The 17,124-nt window shown below is 51.9% G+C and overlaps 1 protein-coding gene across 1 annotated transcript in view; it reads left to right on the top strand.

The window, feature by feature from the left end:
- Positions 1 to 696: 696 nt before the first annotated feature.
- Positions 697 to 17,124, top strand: part of ADCY5 (adenylate cyclase 5) — a 154,504-nt gene continuing 138,076 nt past the window's right edge. The window contains exon 1 of the mRNA XM_052660568.1: positions 697 to 1,824. Within this exon, the coding sequence (XP_052516528.1) occupies positions 697 to 1,824 (1,128 nt within the window). The remainder of the gene's footprint in view (positions 1,825 to 17,124) is intronic.

Genomic DNA, 17,124 nt, shown 5'->3' with positions numbered 1-17,124 from the left:
GGACCCTCCCCGCAGGGCTCTGGAGCTGTTGCTCCGCCCGCCGCCCCCTCCCCCGTCCTCTCCACCCCCCCATCCCACCTCCCCACCCCTCGTAAGAAAATAATGCTGGCTGGCGCCCGCACCTCCCAGTCGCTCCCAGTCCGCCGCGAGGGAAGTGCGCCCGCTTCGTCTCCACGCCGGGACCCCTGCCGAGCCGCCCTAGCTGCCTCCTCGCCGCGCGTGCCGCTGGTCTCCGCTTAGGCAGAGTCTGCGAGTGCCGCGCCCGGGCATTGCAAGCCCCGGGGAGGTGCCGCCCGCAAGGACACCTCTCCGTCCCGCCTCGTCTGCAACTCCGGTCCTTGTCGAGCTCGACGCGAGCCAGGAGTCCGGACGTCCCTCTGCGCGCGGCTCAGCAGCTCGAGCAGTCCCCGCTGCCCCAGCTCGGAGCCAACTCCCTCTCGGACCTGGGGCTCCCGACGCGGATTTTCAACCACTTCTCACCTCGGGGCTGTGCCTGCCTCCCGCTCGCTCTCCCGCTGTCCTCCTTCTCCGCTCAGGACGGGGGTGCCAAGATGCCCCGCTACTGCCCAGGGCCCCGGGCCGCCCCCGACGTGTGACCCCAGCCTGGTCCCCCTGCTCGGCCGTCCACCTTCCCCTTGGAGACCCCCGGCCCGGCCCCCGGGGGAGGAGGAAGAAGACGACGAGGCCGAGGGGGGGATGTCCAGCTCCAAAAGCGTGAGCCCCCCGGGCTACGCGGCGCAGACAGCGGCGGCGCCGGCGTCCCGGGGAGGCCCGGAACACCGCTCCGCGTGGGGAGAGGCTGACTCCCGCGCCAATGGCTACCCCCAAGCCCCCGGGGGTTCGGCCCGCGGCTCCACCAAGAGACCTGGGGGGGCGGTGACCCCGCAGCAGCAACAGCGCCTGGCCAGCCGCTGGCGCAGCGACGACGAAGACGATCCTCCGCTGAGTGGCGATGACCCCCTGGCCGGGGGCTTCGGCTTCAGCTTCCGTTCCAAGTCGGCCTGGCAGGAGCGCGGCGGCGACGACTGCGGTCGCGGCAGCCGGCGGCAGCGGAGGGGTGCGGCCGGCGGGGGCAGCACCCGGGCGCCCCCTGCGGGCAGCGGCGGCGGTTCGGCGGCTGCGGCCGCCGCAGCGGGAGGAACGGAGGTGCGCCCCCGTTCGGTGGAGCTAGGCCTGGAGGAGCGGCGTGGCAAGGGCCGCGCCGCCGAAGATCTGGAGGCCGGCGCCGTCGAGGAAGACGAAGGGTCCGGGGATGGGGGCAGCTCGGCAGGCTCGGGCGCGGGGCCTGGCGCGGTGCTGTCGCTGGGCGCCTGCTGCCTGGCACTGCTGCAGATATTCCGCTCGAAGAAGTTCCCATCGGACAAGCTGGAGCGGCTGTACCAGCGCTACTTCTTCCGTCTGAACCAGAGCAGCCTCACGATGCTCATGGCTGTGCTGGTGCTCGTGTGCCTAGTCATGTTGGCCTTCCACGCGGCACGGCCCCCGCTGCAGCTGCCCTATCTGGCCGTCCTAGCGGCCGCCGTGGGTGTGATCCTCGTTATGGCCGTGCTCTGCAACCGTGCCGCCTTCCACCAGGACCACATGGGCCTGGCCTGCTACGCGCTTATCGCCGTGGTGCTGGCCGTCCAGGTGGTGGGCCTGCTGCTGCCCCAGCCGCGCAGTGCCTCCGAGGGCATCTGGTGGACTGTGTTTTTCATCTATGCGATCTACACGCTCCTGCCCGTGCGCATGCGGGCTGCGGTACTCAGCGGGGTGCTCCTGTCCGCCCTCCACCTGGCCATCGCCCTGCGCACCAACGCCCAGGATCAGTTCCTGCTCAAGCAGGTAGGGGCCCACCTGGGCACAGGGACTGGATAGTAGGGTGTGCAGGCCTTGGCCTGACTCCAAAGAGAGGCAAGCCACCTTCACCCTTTAAACTGGTGAGAAGATCCCGAGAGACATGGCTCAGTCAGCTGTGGTGTCTTCTAGCCTCTGACCCCCCACTCTGAGCCCCAGCATCTTCCTTTACAAAAAGGATGCTCTTCTATGTAATGTTCCTGCTGATAGAAGACACACCAAACCCTATCCATTGTTGTAGGGATGCTAATGAGGAAGGCGGGTTGGAGGAAAAAATTCTTTGGAGAGGTCCCCTCCTCTTTCTGTGCTTCTGTCCCTGTATGTATGGCCCCCTACTGAAGTGACTGGAACCCTCTAATCCCTCTCCAACCTCTCCCTGGGGAGAGCCACTGATAGTTTGTAGTGAGTCCTGGATGTTGTGAGTCAGTTGAGTCCTGGATGGAGGATTGATGAGGGGAAACCCTAGGAACTCCTTGCCTAGTCTTAGGGAGAAGAAAGGGTAACCCTGCCAGTTGCCTGAGACTGGGGGTTTGAAAGCTGGAAATATACCTGAGATTGAGGGAAGACTGACAAATGACACTTTCTTTTGTGAAACTGCCCACAAGCTGCCTAAAGCAAAAATGGAAGCAACCTTTGTGGGTGGTGACAGTCCTCTCCTGGCCTGAGCAGAAAGCTAGTGTCATATGTCAGGACCCCTTCATGTGGGTGCTCCTGGTTATTACTTGTGGCAGGGGCTTTTTATCACTCCTGGGATGAGTTAGGTGAGCCTCGAATGATGGGGTCAGGAGGAAATAAAACTTCTGCCTGGTTAACTGGTGATTCCTCTGAAGACTTATGAGAGGAAGGCATGCTTGCCATGGTGACCTTGATGAGACTGGCTCTTCTGACATGCACACCTTCTCCCCTTAGCAGTGCCCTTGTCTGTGGCGCCGTGGGCCTCGGCCACTGGCCCCTGCTCAGCCTACTTGCTTGTGCTGCAGCTTGGCTGTGAGAGTCAAACGGGCCCTTGCTGCAGTCTAGTCTCTTGACCGCAGATCCTACTGTACCCCCTACCTCTCTCTGGGCATCTGCTTCCTCTACAGAACTTCTTAACTAACTGAATTCCGGTCATTGCCTCCCCACTTTTAGTGCCTTTTCTCGGACTTCAGTCCTATTGAGGACTGCGTGTTTCTTGAGGGGCTCTCCTGTACCCCCTGGCTTTCTCAAAATAGTGCCAGTGTGGGCTTCATGGTGCTGGGCTCTAGGTGTACCCCCACGGCACTCTGTGACTGGGAAGGAGGGGATCTGCAGCCCCTCTGGGCCCTAGGTTCCTTGTCTAGCAAATGAGAGGATAATGCATGCCCCTTCCAGTTCTACCCCCTCTGTGCCAAGCCTCACCTCTGCAAGGAGCCCTCCTTCCATTCCAGCCATGCCAGCCTCTCCCTCTTCTGCATGGCCAGCAACAGAGTCAGAGCCACAGGGTGGGGCACTTACTTATTCTCGAGTGCCCCTGGTTTTACTCCCTATCCAGTGTAAGCCCCTTGGATGCAAAATTCCTGAGGTGTATGTGTTTTTCCTTCTCTACCATCTCTGCCTTATCTAGCACTGTATAGAATATATAGGGATTTCATAATTGTTTAACTGCTTATATTCCAATGAGTGAAGTAATTGGGGTTGTTGATGCTAAAGAAGTTTTTCTGATCTGGGATCAGAAGGAAAAAAAATCTTTAGAGATCATCTTTAAACTTAAGAGAAAAACCTATTGAGAGCTGATTTTTAAAAAGTTAACTACTATTGTTAGTGCTTATAAAGGCTCCAAGTGTTTTGAGCTGGGGACACAAGCAAGCATATGAGTATTTTATCTTTGAGGGTTGTTCCTGGCTTGAATGGGAGGCAGGTTGCTTGGGTGGGTATGGCTTTTCTGCAGAAAGACAGGCATGGCATCCACATGGAGCATCATTCAGAGTATTTACTGAAACCAGAGTTGAGACTCAGGGCCTGATTACAGCCCTAGACAATCCGAGGTGTGATTTTAGGAGACTGGAGTCAGATCCCAGGATGGCTGTGCTGGACCTGGGGTGTCCATCTCCATCTTAGCATGAAGATGCCACTGCACCAGCAGAGTTGGCTGACTGACTTCCCCATCTAGTTCCTCAGCCCAGTCTCTCTCCCTTCTTTCCCCAGCTCCACACCTCCCCACTCATGCTTCTTTTATCAAGTTGTGGTCTTCAGACCTTCCCCTGTCTGTAGGCTCTTGCATATATTTGCACTTAACTTCTCGTGACCCGCTGTGCTGAGTAAAGCAGAGCTCGTTAGAAATGGTCCATGATAATCAGAATGCAAGCATTCTTTCTAGTTGACTTAAGACAAAACTGTATCTTTTTTTGGTTTGTATTTCATTTGCCTGTCTAATTATGTCTGATATAAACTTTGTGCTTCTTGAGCAAATCTTATTGGATGGTGGGAAATATCAGTGAGACAATCAAGCATTACCCTCTGCCTCAGGCTACCCCAGAGTGGCAGATGTTGGAGAATGGCCTCCGTTAGGTGCCTTGTTCTTATCTTTAATGAAGATACACATCCAGGTAAATGGGCCACCAGTGTGTGGTTTTTAATACTGGGGCTTTGGGAATTTGCCTCTGTGACCTTGGACACAGAGTAGGCCCTCAGGAATCTGTTGGCATTTTTTCAGTTCTCATGAGAGACTGGTCCCCTTGCCAGCTGTCCCACAGCTCAGATCTTCAACATCAGTATCTGATCTCAGTATTTTATTCTTTCCCTGTCCCTCTTCTGTCTTGGGCTCTGTGCTTCGCTTCAGTTAGAAGGGAGAAACATTTAGTATCTTATCTGATGCCTCCTGATGGTTTTTACTCAAGAAGAAACTGAGAGGCAAGGTGGGGCAGCCCTTTCGGGGGGATGATGTTTCTTCCTTTTGCTGTATCCCTTGCTCCAGCTCTTCCCCTGGTATTCACCCCCACCCTGCTCTTTTTCTCTCACTTCCTTTCACTTTCCTCCTCCTCCAGTCCCCTGTTGCTCTCCTCTCCTCTGCCTGCCTGCTTTTCTGCTTCCCCGTCTCTTACTCCCTGTTTTGCAGCCTCTCAGCCTCGCCTTCTGTGCTCGTCTCACTGTCGTCTCCTTGGTGGGATACAGTAGGAGCGTCATGGGTTGTTTTTTTTTTTTCTTTCCTTCTTAGCCTGTTAGAAGTCCCTCTGCTACACCCATACCATAAATAACACTCAAGCATCTGCCAAACACATTCCTCACTTGTGTTAATAGGCTGCAATGATGCCGGAGCCTGTTGCCATGGCAACCTCATTTTTGTTTGACTGTTTCCCACTCTGGTACATAAAGCCTCTGCATGCACTCACACACAAACAAGTATGCTCACACAACTATTACATATGCTTAGCTATTAGAGATTATTTTGGAGAAAACATCTTTGGGTCTTATGGGGATGGACAGTCATTTGGCGAAGGAGATGAGTGTCTCTGCTTGTCCAGTGTTACTAGGAAGTGATAATGGATAGAAGAGTGCTTTGAAAAGTAGAGAGTCCTGTTCAGATGTGGGGTATTATTAGTCTGCAGCAGCATTAAACCCACCTGATACAGTTTCTGAGAAGAAGATTCTGACCCCGTGTGGGTCCCTGTGAGCCTGGGAGAGCTGTCAGAGGTTGCGCTTGTGGTGTGGGCTGACCCATCCCTACCCAACCTGTCTTCAGCTCCTTCCTTGCTTCCCTCTGTCCCTTTTGAAGAAACTCAGTGATTTTCTGCATTTCCTCCTTTGTGCCTGTTTGAACCCACAACTGTCACCAGTTGTTCCAGTGATCAGAATGGCAGTTGTGCTACGTGGGTGATGTTCTGTGACCATGAGCACATGTGAGTGTCCGTACTTGGGCTGGATGGGGGTGGGGAAGCAGACCAAGAAATGATTACTGTGGCTGAAGGGTGGGTGTCTGTCTGTCATGTGGGCAAGCTGTAGTATGTATGTGCATGTGTGTGCATGTGCGTGAACATTTGTGTGCACGTGTGTGTTTGTGTGTGTGTATCTATTGTGTGTGCTGGCCTGGGTTATGGAGGTGGGCTGAGGGAAGCCTTTGTGTTGACTTTGAAAGGAAATCATCACAGCTCTGTCCTGTTTATTCTTTGTTCGTGGCTGACTTCCTGTGGCTGTTTGCATTTCTGATTCTGGGCCTCGATCGACCTTCTCACCTTGACCTCTGGCTCCCCAGGGAAGTACCCTGGATGCACGTGCCCCTACTTTCCATAATGAACCTGGGGGCTAGACTTGAGTGGTCAGTTCCCCTGCCCCCAAGGAGTTTCACCCTTCCCTTTCGAAAGCCCTAGCTGCCCACTCACTCAGCCATCTGGTGAGCCCTGTGGTGAGCTGCCACCTCGCTCTGGAACTTGGCCCAGAGGCCTGTGTGGTGGGTCACCGTGTCTGCTCTGTGTGCCCTGCTGGCTGCCACTACCTCCCTGCTTGCTGGGTGGTGTGGAGAAGGACACACACTTTCAGCATGACACCAGGGGTCGTCTACCCCTGTTACTTTCCCCATCACCCACATTTCAGGACAGGAGCGATCTGGCCATAGTGAACCCCAGCAGCAACAGTAGGTTGGGGTGGGGGTGCTGGCTCTGAGTTTGTAGCCAGGGAGGGTCTGCTTGTTTTGCCTCAGTGCTAATTGTATTTGCTAATTGTTTTCGATTATGTGGCCTCCTTATCTCTGCAATGGGAAGGGGGTGCTTGGAGCGGGGCAGAAGCCTCAGGGTGGGGGTCAAGCAAGGCTTCTAGATAGGAGGTCGTCTAGGCATATCTAGACAGGGGTGTCTCGATGCCTGTGGGGAGGACTTCAGGAATGGCAGAGGCCTGGCCAAGGAGCAGAACAGTCAGCTGCTGTACTTTGGGAATGTTGACTGTTAATAATTCTATCTAAGTTTTAATCTGGAGCAAGAGCATGAGGTCTGTGTGCTGTGGAGCACAGAGCAGTGTGCTCATGTCTGTCTATAAAGAGGACACAGACAACGTATTAAACCCCAGCACCAAAACCTGCCCAACCTCACAGAAGAGTTTTGAAAATCAGTGTAAAAGGCCTGGACAGAAGCTGTCCTGTGCAGACAGGTCCTGGCCACGGTCACTGTATCAGAGGATGCAGGGCTGTGGAGCACCACTCGGGCCCAGACAGGGGAGGGGTGTGTGTTGGGGGACGGAGGTGAGAGCCTCTCTGTGAGTGTACGGCCTCTTGCCGGATGACTTTCAGTCATGGCGGCCTGCTTGGCACCTCTGTTAACTTTATTTATCTTGTGGTAGATCTGGCCAATGGTCATTTACTTCCCGGGAGCATCCTCTGTGTTGGGAATGAAAACAGTTTTCTCTCGGAGTCCCATGTGATTGTGGCCCAGAAATTCTTTGGGTGCAGTTACATAAGTTACACTTGAGCATATCCTTCTTTCCTCCATGCCTATCAGGTGGGAGGAGCTTGCTAGTGGAAGGCAGGTCAGTGTTGATTTTCTCTCCCAAACGCAAAACTCCATGAAGATAATTGGAAAGCTCTACTCCCCCCACTCCCCTCCCACCCACCTCTTTTCTCCAGGTAACATTCAAATCCAGGACAGGGAAGAACTCTCTTTCAACGTCATGAACAAAATCTGAGAGTTTCTAGTTAATAGACCATGAGCTTCATGGGAAGCAGCATTTTGGTCTAGCTGTTGGAAAAGGCCAGCAGGGTCTTGGTTAGGCTTGTGGGCATATCTGGTTGATAGGAAGACTGAGGCCGCATCTGAGATTCTATGTTTGATTCTAGAATTTAGAGGAGGGTACTAGTTTGGTCACGGGATTGGAAACCTTGACTTCTGAGAGAATGTTTGAAAGAGTGGGAGATGTTTAGCTGGGAGGACAGCAGACTGTAGCAAGGTAAGAAAGTAGAAACATGGGCAGTGTTATTTATTGCTGGGATCCCTGTTATCAGATGTTAGAAGAGGGACTGAACTTATTTTTGGTTGCTCCCAAAGGCAGAGTTGGGGTAAATGGGTAAAAACAGTAGACAGATTTCAGCTTCAGGTGTGTGCGTGCTAAATTGCTTCAGTCATATGTGATTCTTTGGGACTCTTTTGACTGCAGCCTGCCAGACTCCTCTGTCCATGACATTCTCCAGGCAAGAATACTGAAGTGGGTTACCATTTCCTTCTCCAGGTAGAAGATACTTTCCAGCCTTTGGGGTTGTAGCCATTACACCAAAAGCCCTCTGGGGTAGCCAACTGTGTCAGTGGAGGTGTTCAAGGGGAGACTGGACTGAGGAAATGAAAGACTCTGCTTCTGAGGGTCTGGGGTGGGTCCCAGGAAGGGATCTATATTTTCTGCCAGCTTGGATCTAGTTTTCAAAGCTCTCTAGCTGATCTTGATGACCAACTCTTAGGTTTGGGATCGTTGGCCAAGATAACCATTTAATTCATATCCAACCCTTGAATTTTATGGTTTCGTGTCTTGCTACAGCATGAATGCCTGCTGAATCTTTTGGGATGTCCGTCGTCATGCCTAACTTGGTCTCTGTTTAAAAGTCACCAAATCACTGCAGACTTGCAGGTCCAGAAGGGATGGTACAGAATGTGGAAAGTGAGATCAGGGGTAAGCAAGAGGTTAGGAACTAGGAGATGGTTTGAAGGAGGAACAGTAGGATGTCAGGCAAGGAAGAGGAGATTGGAGCTGTGAGTGTGGGGAGGGGAAGAGCTTGGAAGTGGGGGCAGGGATGCTGTCGGGAACAATGGGATATAGTCACAAGAAGAGGGGGGTAAACAAGCAAACACTGGGAGACAGTAGTGGCTTTATTCTTTGGGCCTGCCTCATGTGTCAGCCTGGACACTCTTCCCCCACACACACTTCTTGCTCTGGGAGGGTTATTGGCTCTTGCTTCTGGGCTTTGAGGCTTCCTGATCTCACATTGGGTGGCCTCCTCTTCCGTCTCCTTAGGGGCTTCCTGGGGGTTGTCTCACAGGTTGCCACAGTCCCACTTGGCTCTTGGAAGGGATCCTGAGGGACCTCGGTACATGACACGTAGTAGGTGTTCAGTGAGGGTTTGAATGAATGAATGAACGGGTGGTGGGGTGGGTGGACGGCTGCACGCAGAGTCTCGGCTGTTCTGAAGTGCTAGACCAACACCTCCACAGAAGGAAGCGATGCGGCTCGGCTTGGAGCCTATTTTGGTGGATTGTTATCCTAAACTCCGAGCAGGGCTTCCAGAGTACCTCCTGCTGCAATTTAGAACGTGTGTCTTCTTGGAAACAGAGAGCTGTTGCCTGGCAGTGCCGGTACTATATCCCTTCACGGATTTGAAAACCATTATTAAGTCATTCTTTCAGCCTTCTCCCCATTCATTCAGACAGCAACCATTTATTAGGTGCCTACTGTGTACCAGGTGCTGTGCTAGGCCATGAGGGTCCAAAGATGACTCAGCCCGAGCCCCAGCCCCTAGCATTGCCTTTAGCCCAGATGCTCCCACTAACTGTCCTTTGGAGGGATTTTGCTCAGTGTTTCACGTACACACATTCAGTCCTGTGTCAGGTAAGTTTAGGAAATACTGGCTTGATCAGAATTCTTTATTGTAGAACTTTAAAGCTTTTCATATGTTAATATGCCATAGAATTTGCCAAGAGGGGGGTTTTGCATGAAGCCATTATCAGACATATTTGACCCCAGAGCCAGTTTTTGAGGGAGCATAGCAGAGGCATTAGTGTATGTTGGAACTCACTTTGGGACACACTGCTTGAGGGGCTGGGAGGATCTCAGCATCCAGACCCCTGCCTCAGGGATAGGCCTAGGCAAGGTCATCTAGATGTGGGCGCTTGTTTGTTTGGGGGCTCTTCTACCTCAAAAAGGAGACCGAGCAGCCTGCATTAGAAGTCTCATTCTCTGTCTGCATTCAAAATTCTTTATAAAGTAAAATGATGGACTGGAAGGGAGCGGGGATATGCCTCCTGTATCTAGTTTCTGTTTCCTTTAAGGGTTTTCTGTTGTCATTAGACGTTGGAGCCTGTTGGGCTCTGTATTGTGACCTTTGGTGGGGGAGCTGGTCCATTCGCTGAGGGCCTGGCTGCCTACAAGAAAGTAATGATGGGCTGTTAAGAGCATCCTGGGGCCAAACAGAGTTCCCCAGTTTGCTTTGTTTCCTACTATCTAAAAGGAGGAAGACTTTATAGAATGTCGATTAAAAACAATGACTATATGTTGAGTTTTTATTGCGAGCTTGGCACTAAACTAATCCCTTACATATATGACCTCACTTAGTATTAACCCTAAGAGAAAGACATTCTCATCCCTATTTCAGGGCTGCAGAATATAGGATAAGAGAAGGTAAGTAACTTTCCCAAGGTCACTCAGTGAGCAAGCACAGCAGATGGTTCGGCGCCTGCCCATATTCCCTGGGCATGTACCTTTCACTCTTGCCAGCCAGACTGCCAGCTGTCAGCACCTGAGGGCTTTCTCTGGCCCTGAGCCTCTCTGCTTGCTTGTGGGGCAGGTCAGAAGTGCTGGGGAAGGAGTGCCCATCCCCAGAGCAGCTCTCAACCAGTGACTCCTGGGTGCTAGTGGATAGATACCCTAGCTCCCTTGACCCTGGTGTGGCGGGAGTATAACTGAGACAAGCCTTCTTGTTAGCCCCCAGGCCTGCAGGATACAGCTCTGGTTGTCCACAGTGATACAGGTTGGAAAATTATTTTTCTTTTTTTTTCCTTCCTTCTTTATTTTCTCCCTCCTTCCCTTCCTTCCTCCCTCTCCGATCTTCCTTCCATCTTTCCTTTCTCTTTTTCTTCTTCCCCTGTTTTTTTTTTTTCATTTCTCCATTCTTTAATATTTTCTGGGGTCACCTCCCAGGCAAACCACTTCTTTCAAATCTTTGCCTGAGGATCCTTTTCTAGGAAAAATCCAAATTGAGAGTGGAGAAAGTGAGATTCTAATCCGGTTTGACTTGAACACTAGGGAGGGGAGTGATCACTTTACTGGGGCAAAAATGCATCAGGTACAGGGACTTCCTGGTGGTTGAGTGGCTAAGACTCTGTGCTCCCAATGCAGGGTACCTGGGTTCAATCCCTGGTCAGGGAGCCAGATTCCACATGCCACAGCTAAGGGTTTGCATGCCACAGCTTGAAAGGAAAAAAAACAATTCCACATGCTGCAACTAAGACCCAGTGCAGCCAACTAAATAGATAAATATTTTTAAAAATGCATCAAGGACAGAACTCTGTGGCAAACTCAGAACCCTGGCCCCTCCCTCCTATCTGATGACATATGTTTGTCATCAGTACAGTTGTTTCTAGACTAGTGGGATGATGTGAAGAAGTGTATTTTTTGTCTTGTTATATATATATATATATATATATATATATATATATATATGGCTTGAATATCAGCCAAAAGACTCAACTACTTTGACCTTTGATTAGCATTTTGTAGATGACAAAGGGCTTTACCATGTGTGATCTTACTTGCTCCTCACTACTGCCCTGAGGAGGTGATGAGTTAAGAAGGAGCAGACATTGGCTTTGGGGCCCAGGAGAATGCCCTGGCTGGGTGATCCTGAGTCGCCTTACTCTCGCTCAGTCCATTCCCTCTCTAAACTGAGGAGAAGTTCCTGACTGACAGAATCTGTTGCTGGGTGCCCAGACAAGGTAATGCATGTGAGAGCTCTCATAATTACAGACCTGTGCTGCTGATATTGTGTTGAAGAGGAGGAAGTAGGGGTTGAGAGAGGTTGAGTGACCTCATTCCGGTCACACAGCCAGTTAGTTAGCTTAGGAGCTGCTGCACAAATACAGATCCCTGACTCCAAATCCAGTGCCCTTTGCGCATATGAACCCAGCCTGAGTCTACCCCATAGTACCTAAAGAGGCTGTAGAAGGCACAGCTGCTCTCAAGCAGTTGTCTTGGGTGGTTGTGGAACATGTGGTTTCTCATTTGTGATGCCTCCTTCCCATGGGGTGTCTGGCTCAGATAGGCATTAAATCATTTGTCACTTCCGGAGCCTGCAGCGATGCTGCGAGAGGGGACAGTGTGAAAGTGTTTAGAGGACAACTGGAATCAGATGTTTACCTGTGAAGGGCCCCTGAGTGGTCTTCAGGATGGGTCAGGAGGGATGCAGACCTGAAGAGGGGTCGGACACAATGCCGGGTAGCTGAGGTCTGGGTGTCAGGCTCCTTCATATCCAGGCTTCTGGTGGCATAGGTGGAACAGAGGCAGGAAGGGAGAGGTGGCTGGGTACACATCAGCATCGCTTCTCGGAGGTCAAATCTGGGATCTTTCTGTAGAGTCGCATCTGGTGGGTAGAGCAGTTTAGCGTTTACTCTAGGATGTCTTTAGAGCCCAGCTCACCCAAACCACCATCATCCTAACAAGTACCCCAAATATCCTGCTTCAAAGCCACTGCTGTCGTTTGTCACTCTTCTCAAGAAAAGTAAAGGAAAATGAAACTGCTGCCCAAGTGCCATTCTTTTGCTAAGTGGATTTTCAAGATTTTATTTTCGCATTTGCTTTTGGGGATTAGTGTAGTGATTTGGGCTTCCCTGGTGGCTCAGATGGTAAAGAATCTTCCGGCAGTGTGGGAGACCTGGATTAGATCCCTGGGTTGGGAAGATCCCCTGGAGAAGGGAGCAACAACCCACTCCAGTATCTTTGCCTGGAGAACTTCATGTGTCCCACTCTTTTTTGACTCCATGGACGGTAGCCCACCAGGCTTCTTTGCCTGTGGGATTTCCCGGGCAATACTGGAGTGGGTTGCCGTTTTCCTTTGCTGTTTGTTTGTTCACTTAACAGGCCCAAGCCCCCAATCTTCCTCTGGCCAAGTCCCTTTTCTTGTAACCATTTCACCACGCTGCCTGAGAGGGACCTGGCCATCCTCTGACAGGCTCCCAAAGGGTAGCAGCAGCTCAGAAGCGCCTTGGTCCTGACACCCGAATGACGGAGGCAGCCAAGGGAGAGTGATCGTCACTGAATCCTGGGTGAGCAGGGTAGGCTTGTACCCCTTGCTGCCGAGGAAGGAGCCCTGCCTCTGCAACATCTGACACTCTGCATTTAACATCAGAGTCACTCTGAAACACCCTCTTCTTTTCCTCTGGAGCACTCATACTGGTTTGTAATTTTATTTCAGTAGGTTTATCTATCTGTCTTTCAACTTGTCAGTCAGCTCTTTGAGGACAGGGGCCTCGTCTGTTTTAATACTCAGATATTTACTGAATGTTCCTGACTCTCTCACCCCCGCTGCCCAGCACTGTGGGAAGCAGGTGGCTAGTTCCCATTTGCATGTTCCATAGGGAATGCTGACTCTTGACAGCCAGGGCTCCCTCCCTTGACCAAGGTGAGCTTGTCCCCTGCTGGCACGGGGCTCTGAGCCTGGGAGTGTGATCTTAGGAAACACTGCTTTCCATCTTTGCCCTCCTTATGGGTTCCCTGCTGGTCTGTCTGGTAATGTCAGGAAGGTTCCCTGTTGTCTGCTTTTGCTTCTCCCTCTCATCCTTGGTCCCCTTTCTTCTTCTCCCTTTTCTTCTGGTATCTTTTTTCCTCCTCCTGAGTCCTCCCACTTCCCTCTTTCCAGCTGTAAGACGTGGGAAAGACCTGAGAGACTCTCCAGGAGGCAAGCTCAAATATAAGGACAGTAAATATGAGCATGGCTAACTACACAAATTCCAAACAGTATTCTTCATGCTGTTCCAAGCAACCCCACGAAAGAGCAGTTCTCACAGTGTGTTATAAACTTCCTTATAGTTGATTGCCCTGTATCACAGTGCGGGTGGCAGCTCTATTTTCACCTCGAACGCTCAGCACTGAGACATCAACTTTCGGGGTGGGTTAACCTCCAGTCACCCAACAGAACTTGAGGCACGGAGGGGGTGAAGGCGTGTCTAGGAGTTCTTATATAACCCTGGTACCCAGGCTATCTGCAGTGGGCCTGGACATCAGCATTTTGGGATGCTCCTGCTGATTCTGACGTGCACCACAGATGGGAACTACTGCCCTGAGCCTGCCTGCATCAGCAGAGGGCTCATGGGCATGACGCTGAGTCTGATTTATGGCTGTATCAAAAGGAGAGTTGTTTATATCGAAAGGGGTTTATTGTGGTGATTCAGTAAAGAGCGATGACCACTAAAAATTATTGCAGGTGTGTAATAGGGAAAGAAAACTTGGTTGGTGGTTGGTGTATAAAATCTTATCAGGCCAGGCTGTGGCTCAGTATATTTATGTTCCTCTTATCACCAGCAATTAGCCCCAAACGTGGCTCGGTAAGTGGCTTAGCACAGTGTTGTAATAACTGCAAGGATAGTAGAAAATGACTGCTGCACCATGGGCTCCACGGAGCCGTCTTGGCAGACAGGCACATCTCACTCAAGGTTCCTGACGGCCGGAGGGCTACACGCAAAGGCCTACTGATCACCGTTAACTCTTCGCTTCTCTCTTTCTTATGTGGTATTTCCTTTCAGAATTGGAGAAGGAAATGGCGACCCACTGCAGTATGCTTGCCTTGGAAATCCCATAACAGAGGAGCTTGGTGGGCTACAATCCATGGGGTCCAAAGGGTCGGATACAACAGTGGGAGAAATTGTACGTAGGTCTTAGTGAGTCTCCGTCCAACTGGAATGTAAAGTAGAACAGTGTCTGTCGTAGATGTCTGATACAGAATGAATGAATTTGCACAGAGTTAAACAGCAGGCAAATGGCAGTGTGAGTCCAGCACTATTACTTTTTTCTTTGACCCTTAAGCTCATGAAATGCGCAAGGAATTATTATATAGTCAGAGACTCCCCGTCTGCAGGTGTTGTTACCAACATGCATGGCAAAGACTTAGAGTAAAGAAAGGTGATGGAGAGACGGGGCTTCCCCCCCGGAGAGGCTTTCCTTCCTGTGGACTTTAAAGCTACTTCTTTCCTAGCACCTTTGGCTAGGAATGTACAAGGACCCTGCTCTAGCCCTTATGCTCTGGGAGGACCGAGAGACACACGTGAAACCAGGGTCCATCTGAGGACCGGGAGGATTGAAGAGCCCCACATGTGTGGGCTAAGGCCTGGGAAGCATCCCTATCCCAGGACAGGGAGACATCCTCAGGTTAAATCCTCCGCGAATGGCCACATGTGGATTACGACATGGTTGATTTCGGAAAGGGGTTATCTGGGGAGAGTTAATTTTGGATTTTGCTTTACATTTATTTTTAAAGTGGAATATTTCTCCAGCATTGGTGACAATGGCCTAGAAAAGCCAGTTAGTCACCACATCTGACATCTTCCCCGTGTCGAGTGTCTGCTGCCCCTGCTTCTTCCCCACCTGACGACTGTGGGGCTGACTTACATCCTCTCCCTCAGAGGAGCTTTCACTGGCAAAGGATCTATAGGGAAGCACTGCTGGACCTAACCGGGGTCATCCTCTACTCTGTCCTGCGTGTCAGGAGCGGGCCCTGGTGCTGCTCTTGCCTCTCCTCACAGGGGGCGATGGCATCCAGGCCTTTCCCTGCCTCATACAGGTCTGTGAGACTGGTCCAGTCTGCATTCTCCAGCGGTTTTTCCCTTCTTTCACTCTGTACAATCTGCTAGTAGTAAAAGGAAAATCACCCGAAGCCTGGATTTAAAGAACAGAGCTAGTTTCTCTTAAGGGAATGGACAACGAGACAAGCCCCACCCCATTTCCCCGAGTGTCATCTGTGGTTCCGCTGTGGAGCAGGAGGAGGGTCTCAGGGCAGCCGCTGGAGCCTCTGTGCCGTAAGGGGTGCGAGGAGTGTGGGGGGAGAAGGAAGGAGACAGCGGAGAGGTGCTGAGACGTAGGCAGAAGGGCCGAGGTTGGCCCTGAAGTGATGTGCGAGGCACTCCCCACTGGATCTTCACACCCCTGGTTGTAACTGATCTAAGAGGGTCGGGAGGGAGCAGGCAGTGGCTGTGGGCAGGTGAGCTCAGAAGACCTGCTGCAGTTGAGTGTGGTGTGGAGCAGGGCCTCCTCTTCCCCAGTGAAGGTGCCGAGGCTCAGAGCCTTGGGTTTCAGAAGCCGAGAAGCCACCTGGCTGGCCACACCCGGGTGTCATATGCTTCCCTGACTTCTCCCACTTGTTCCAGCCCCATGGTGCAGCACTGCCCTTCCAGGGAGTGAGTATCAGATGGTCTTGGAGGTACCTCCCTCCGTGTTTGTGTGACCCCTGACCTCTCCAGGTCCCTAGAGTGGAAAGCCTGGGGGAGCTATCTGACTGGTCGGTGGGAGTAGATGCGGCCAGGTGCCTGGGCTTCTGCTCTGAGGAAGGGAGGGCTTTATGATCTACCTCCATCCAGGGCTGGGGAGAGGCTGAGCACAGGTACTTCTTGGGGAGGGGGCACTCCTCCTTCCTCCTTTGCTCCCAGGGACTGCTCTGGATTTGAAGGTGTCCTGATAGCCTGCTCGAGGGTGCGCTGTCCTTTGGGAACAGCGTTTCTGTTTCTTTTCCATTCACCAGCCTTTGCTGCTGTCCTAATCAACTCCTGGGACCCTGGGCATGGAGAGGAATGAGGGAACTTTGTCCTTCCCCTGGGGGCATGTTCAGTCTGTTGGAAATTTTCCCTTTCTGAGATGCTCAACTTAAAGATAGGACAACATTACTAATTCCTCCCACATATCGTGCACTTACTGTGTGCCAGGCAGCGCTGAGCCCTGTAACTCATTTGACCCTCGTAATCTCCATTTAGATGGATTTTAAAAAAGAGAATATTTGATAGCTGAGGAAATTGAGGCCCAGAGAAGGTTAGTGGCTCAAGTGAGGTTGTATGTTTGGAGAGTGGTACAGCAGGCTCCAGAGCCCATGCTCTCAGCCAGGACATCGGCAGCTCTCACACTAGTGTGTGCAGGATTCCCCACAAAGTCAATTTAAAAAGTTTCTGGGCCCCTTGTCAAGAGAGCCTGATGCAGCAAGTCTAAGGTGAACCCCCAGAATCTGCATCTCAAGTCAGCACCCTAAAAGCTGAGCCTGGTGCCCTAGAAACACAGTTCCACCCCAGAGTGCCTCCCCCAGTGGAGAAAGGATTCAGCTTACAGGGTCTCCCTTCCCCGAAATGATAAGGGCTGGTGACAGGGAGATATCTGGCTCCCACAGAAACAGAGGTTTCTGGGTCGACTTCCCCAGGATGTAGCTGGGAAAGGCAGAGTGAGGCAGTTAGACTGAGGTAAGGAGGGGCTTTTTGCTGGGCCTGTGCTGGTCTCAGGGGGCAGAGGTGAGGGGACTCTAACCCAGAGGATGAGAGCTGAGAAGTGGTCCGGGAGCTGAGCATATGTCAACTGCCAGAGACAGGAGCAGTTTACAGAGGGATTCTCAGGTGACTGCAAGGC

The sequence above is a fragment of the Budorcas taxicolor genome, chromosome 1 (assembly GCF_023091745.1).
Source record: "Budorcas taxicolor isolate Tak-1 chromosome 1, Takin1.1, whole genome shotgun sequence".
Lineage (NCBI taxonomy): Eukaryota > Metazoa > Chordata > Mammalia > Artiodactyla > Bovidae > Budorcas > Budorcas taxicolor.
This window is presented reverse-complemented; position numbering and strand designations above follow the sequence as displayed.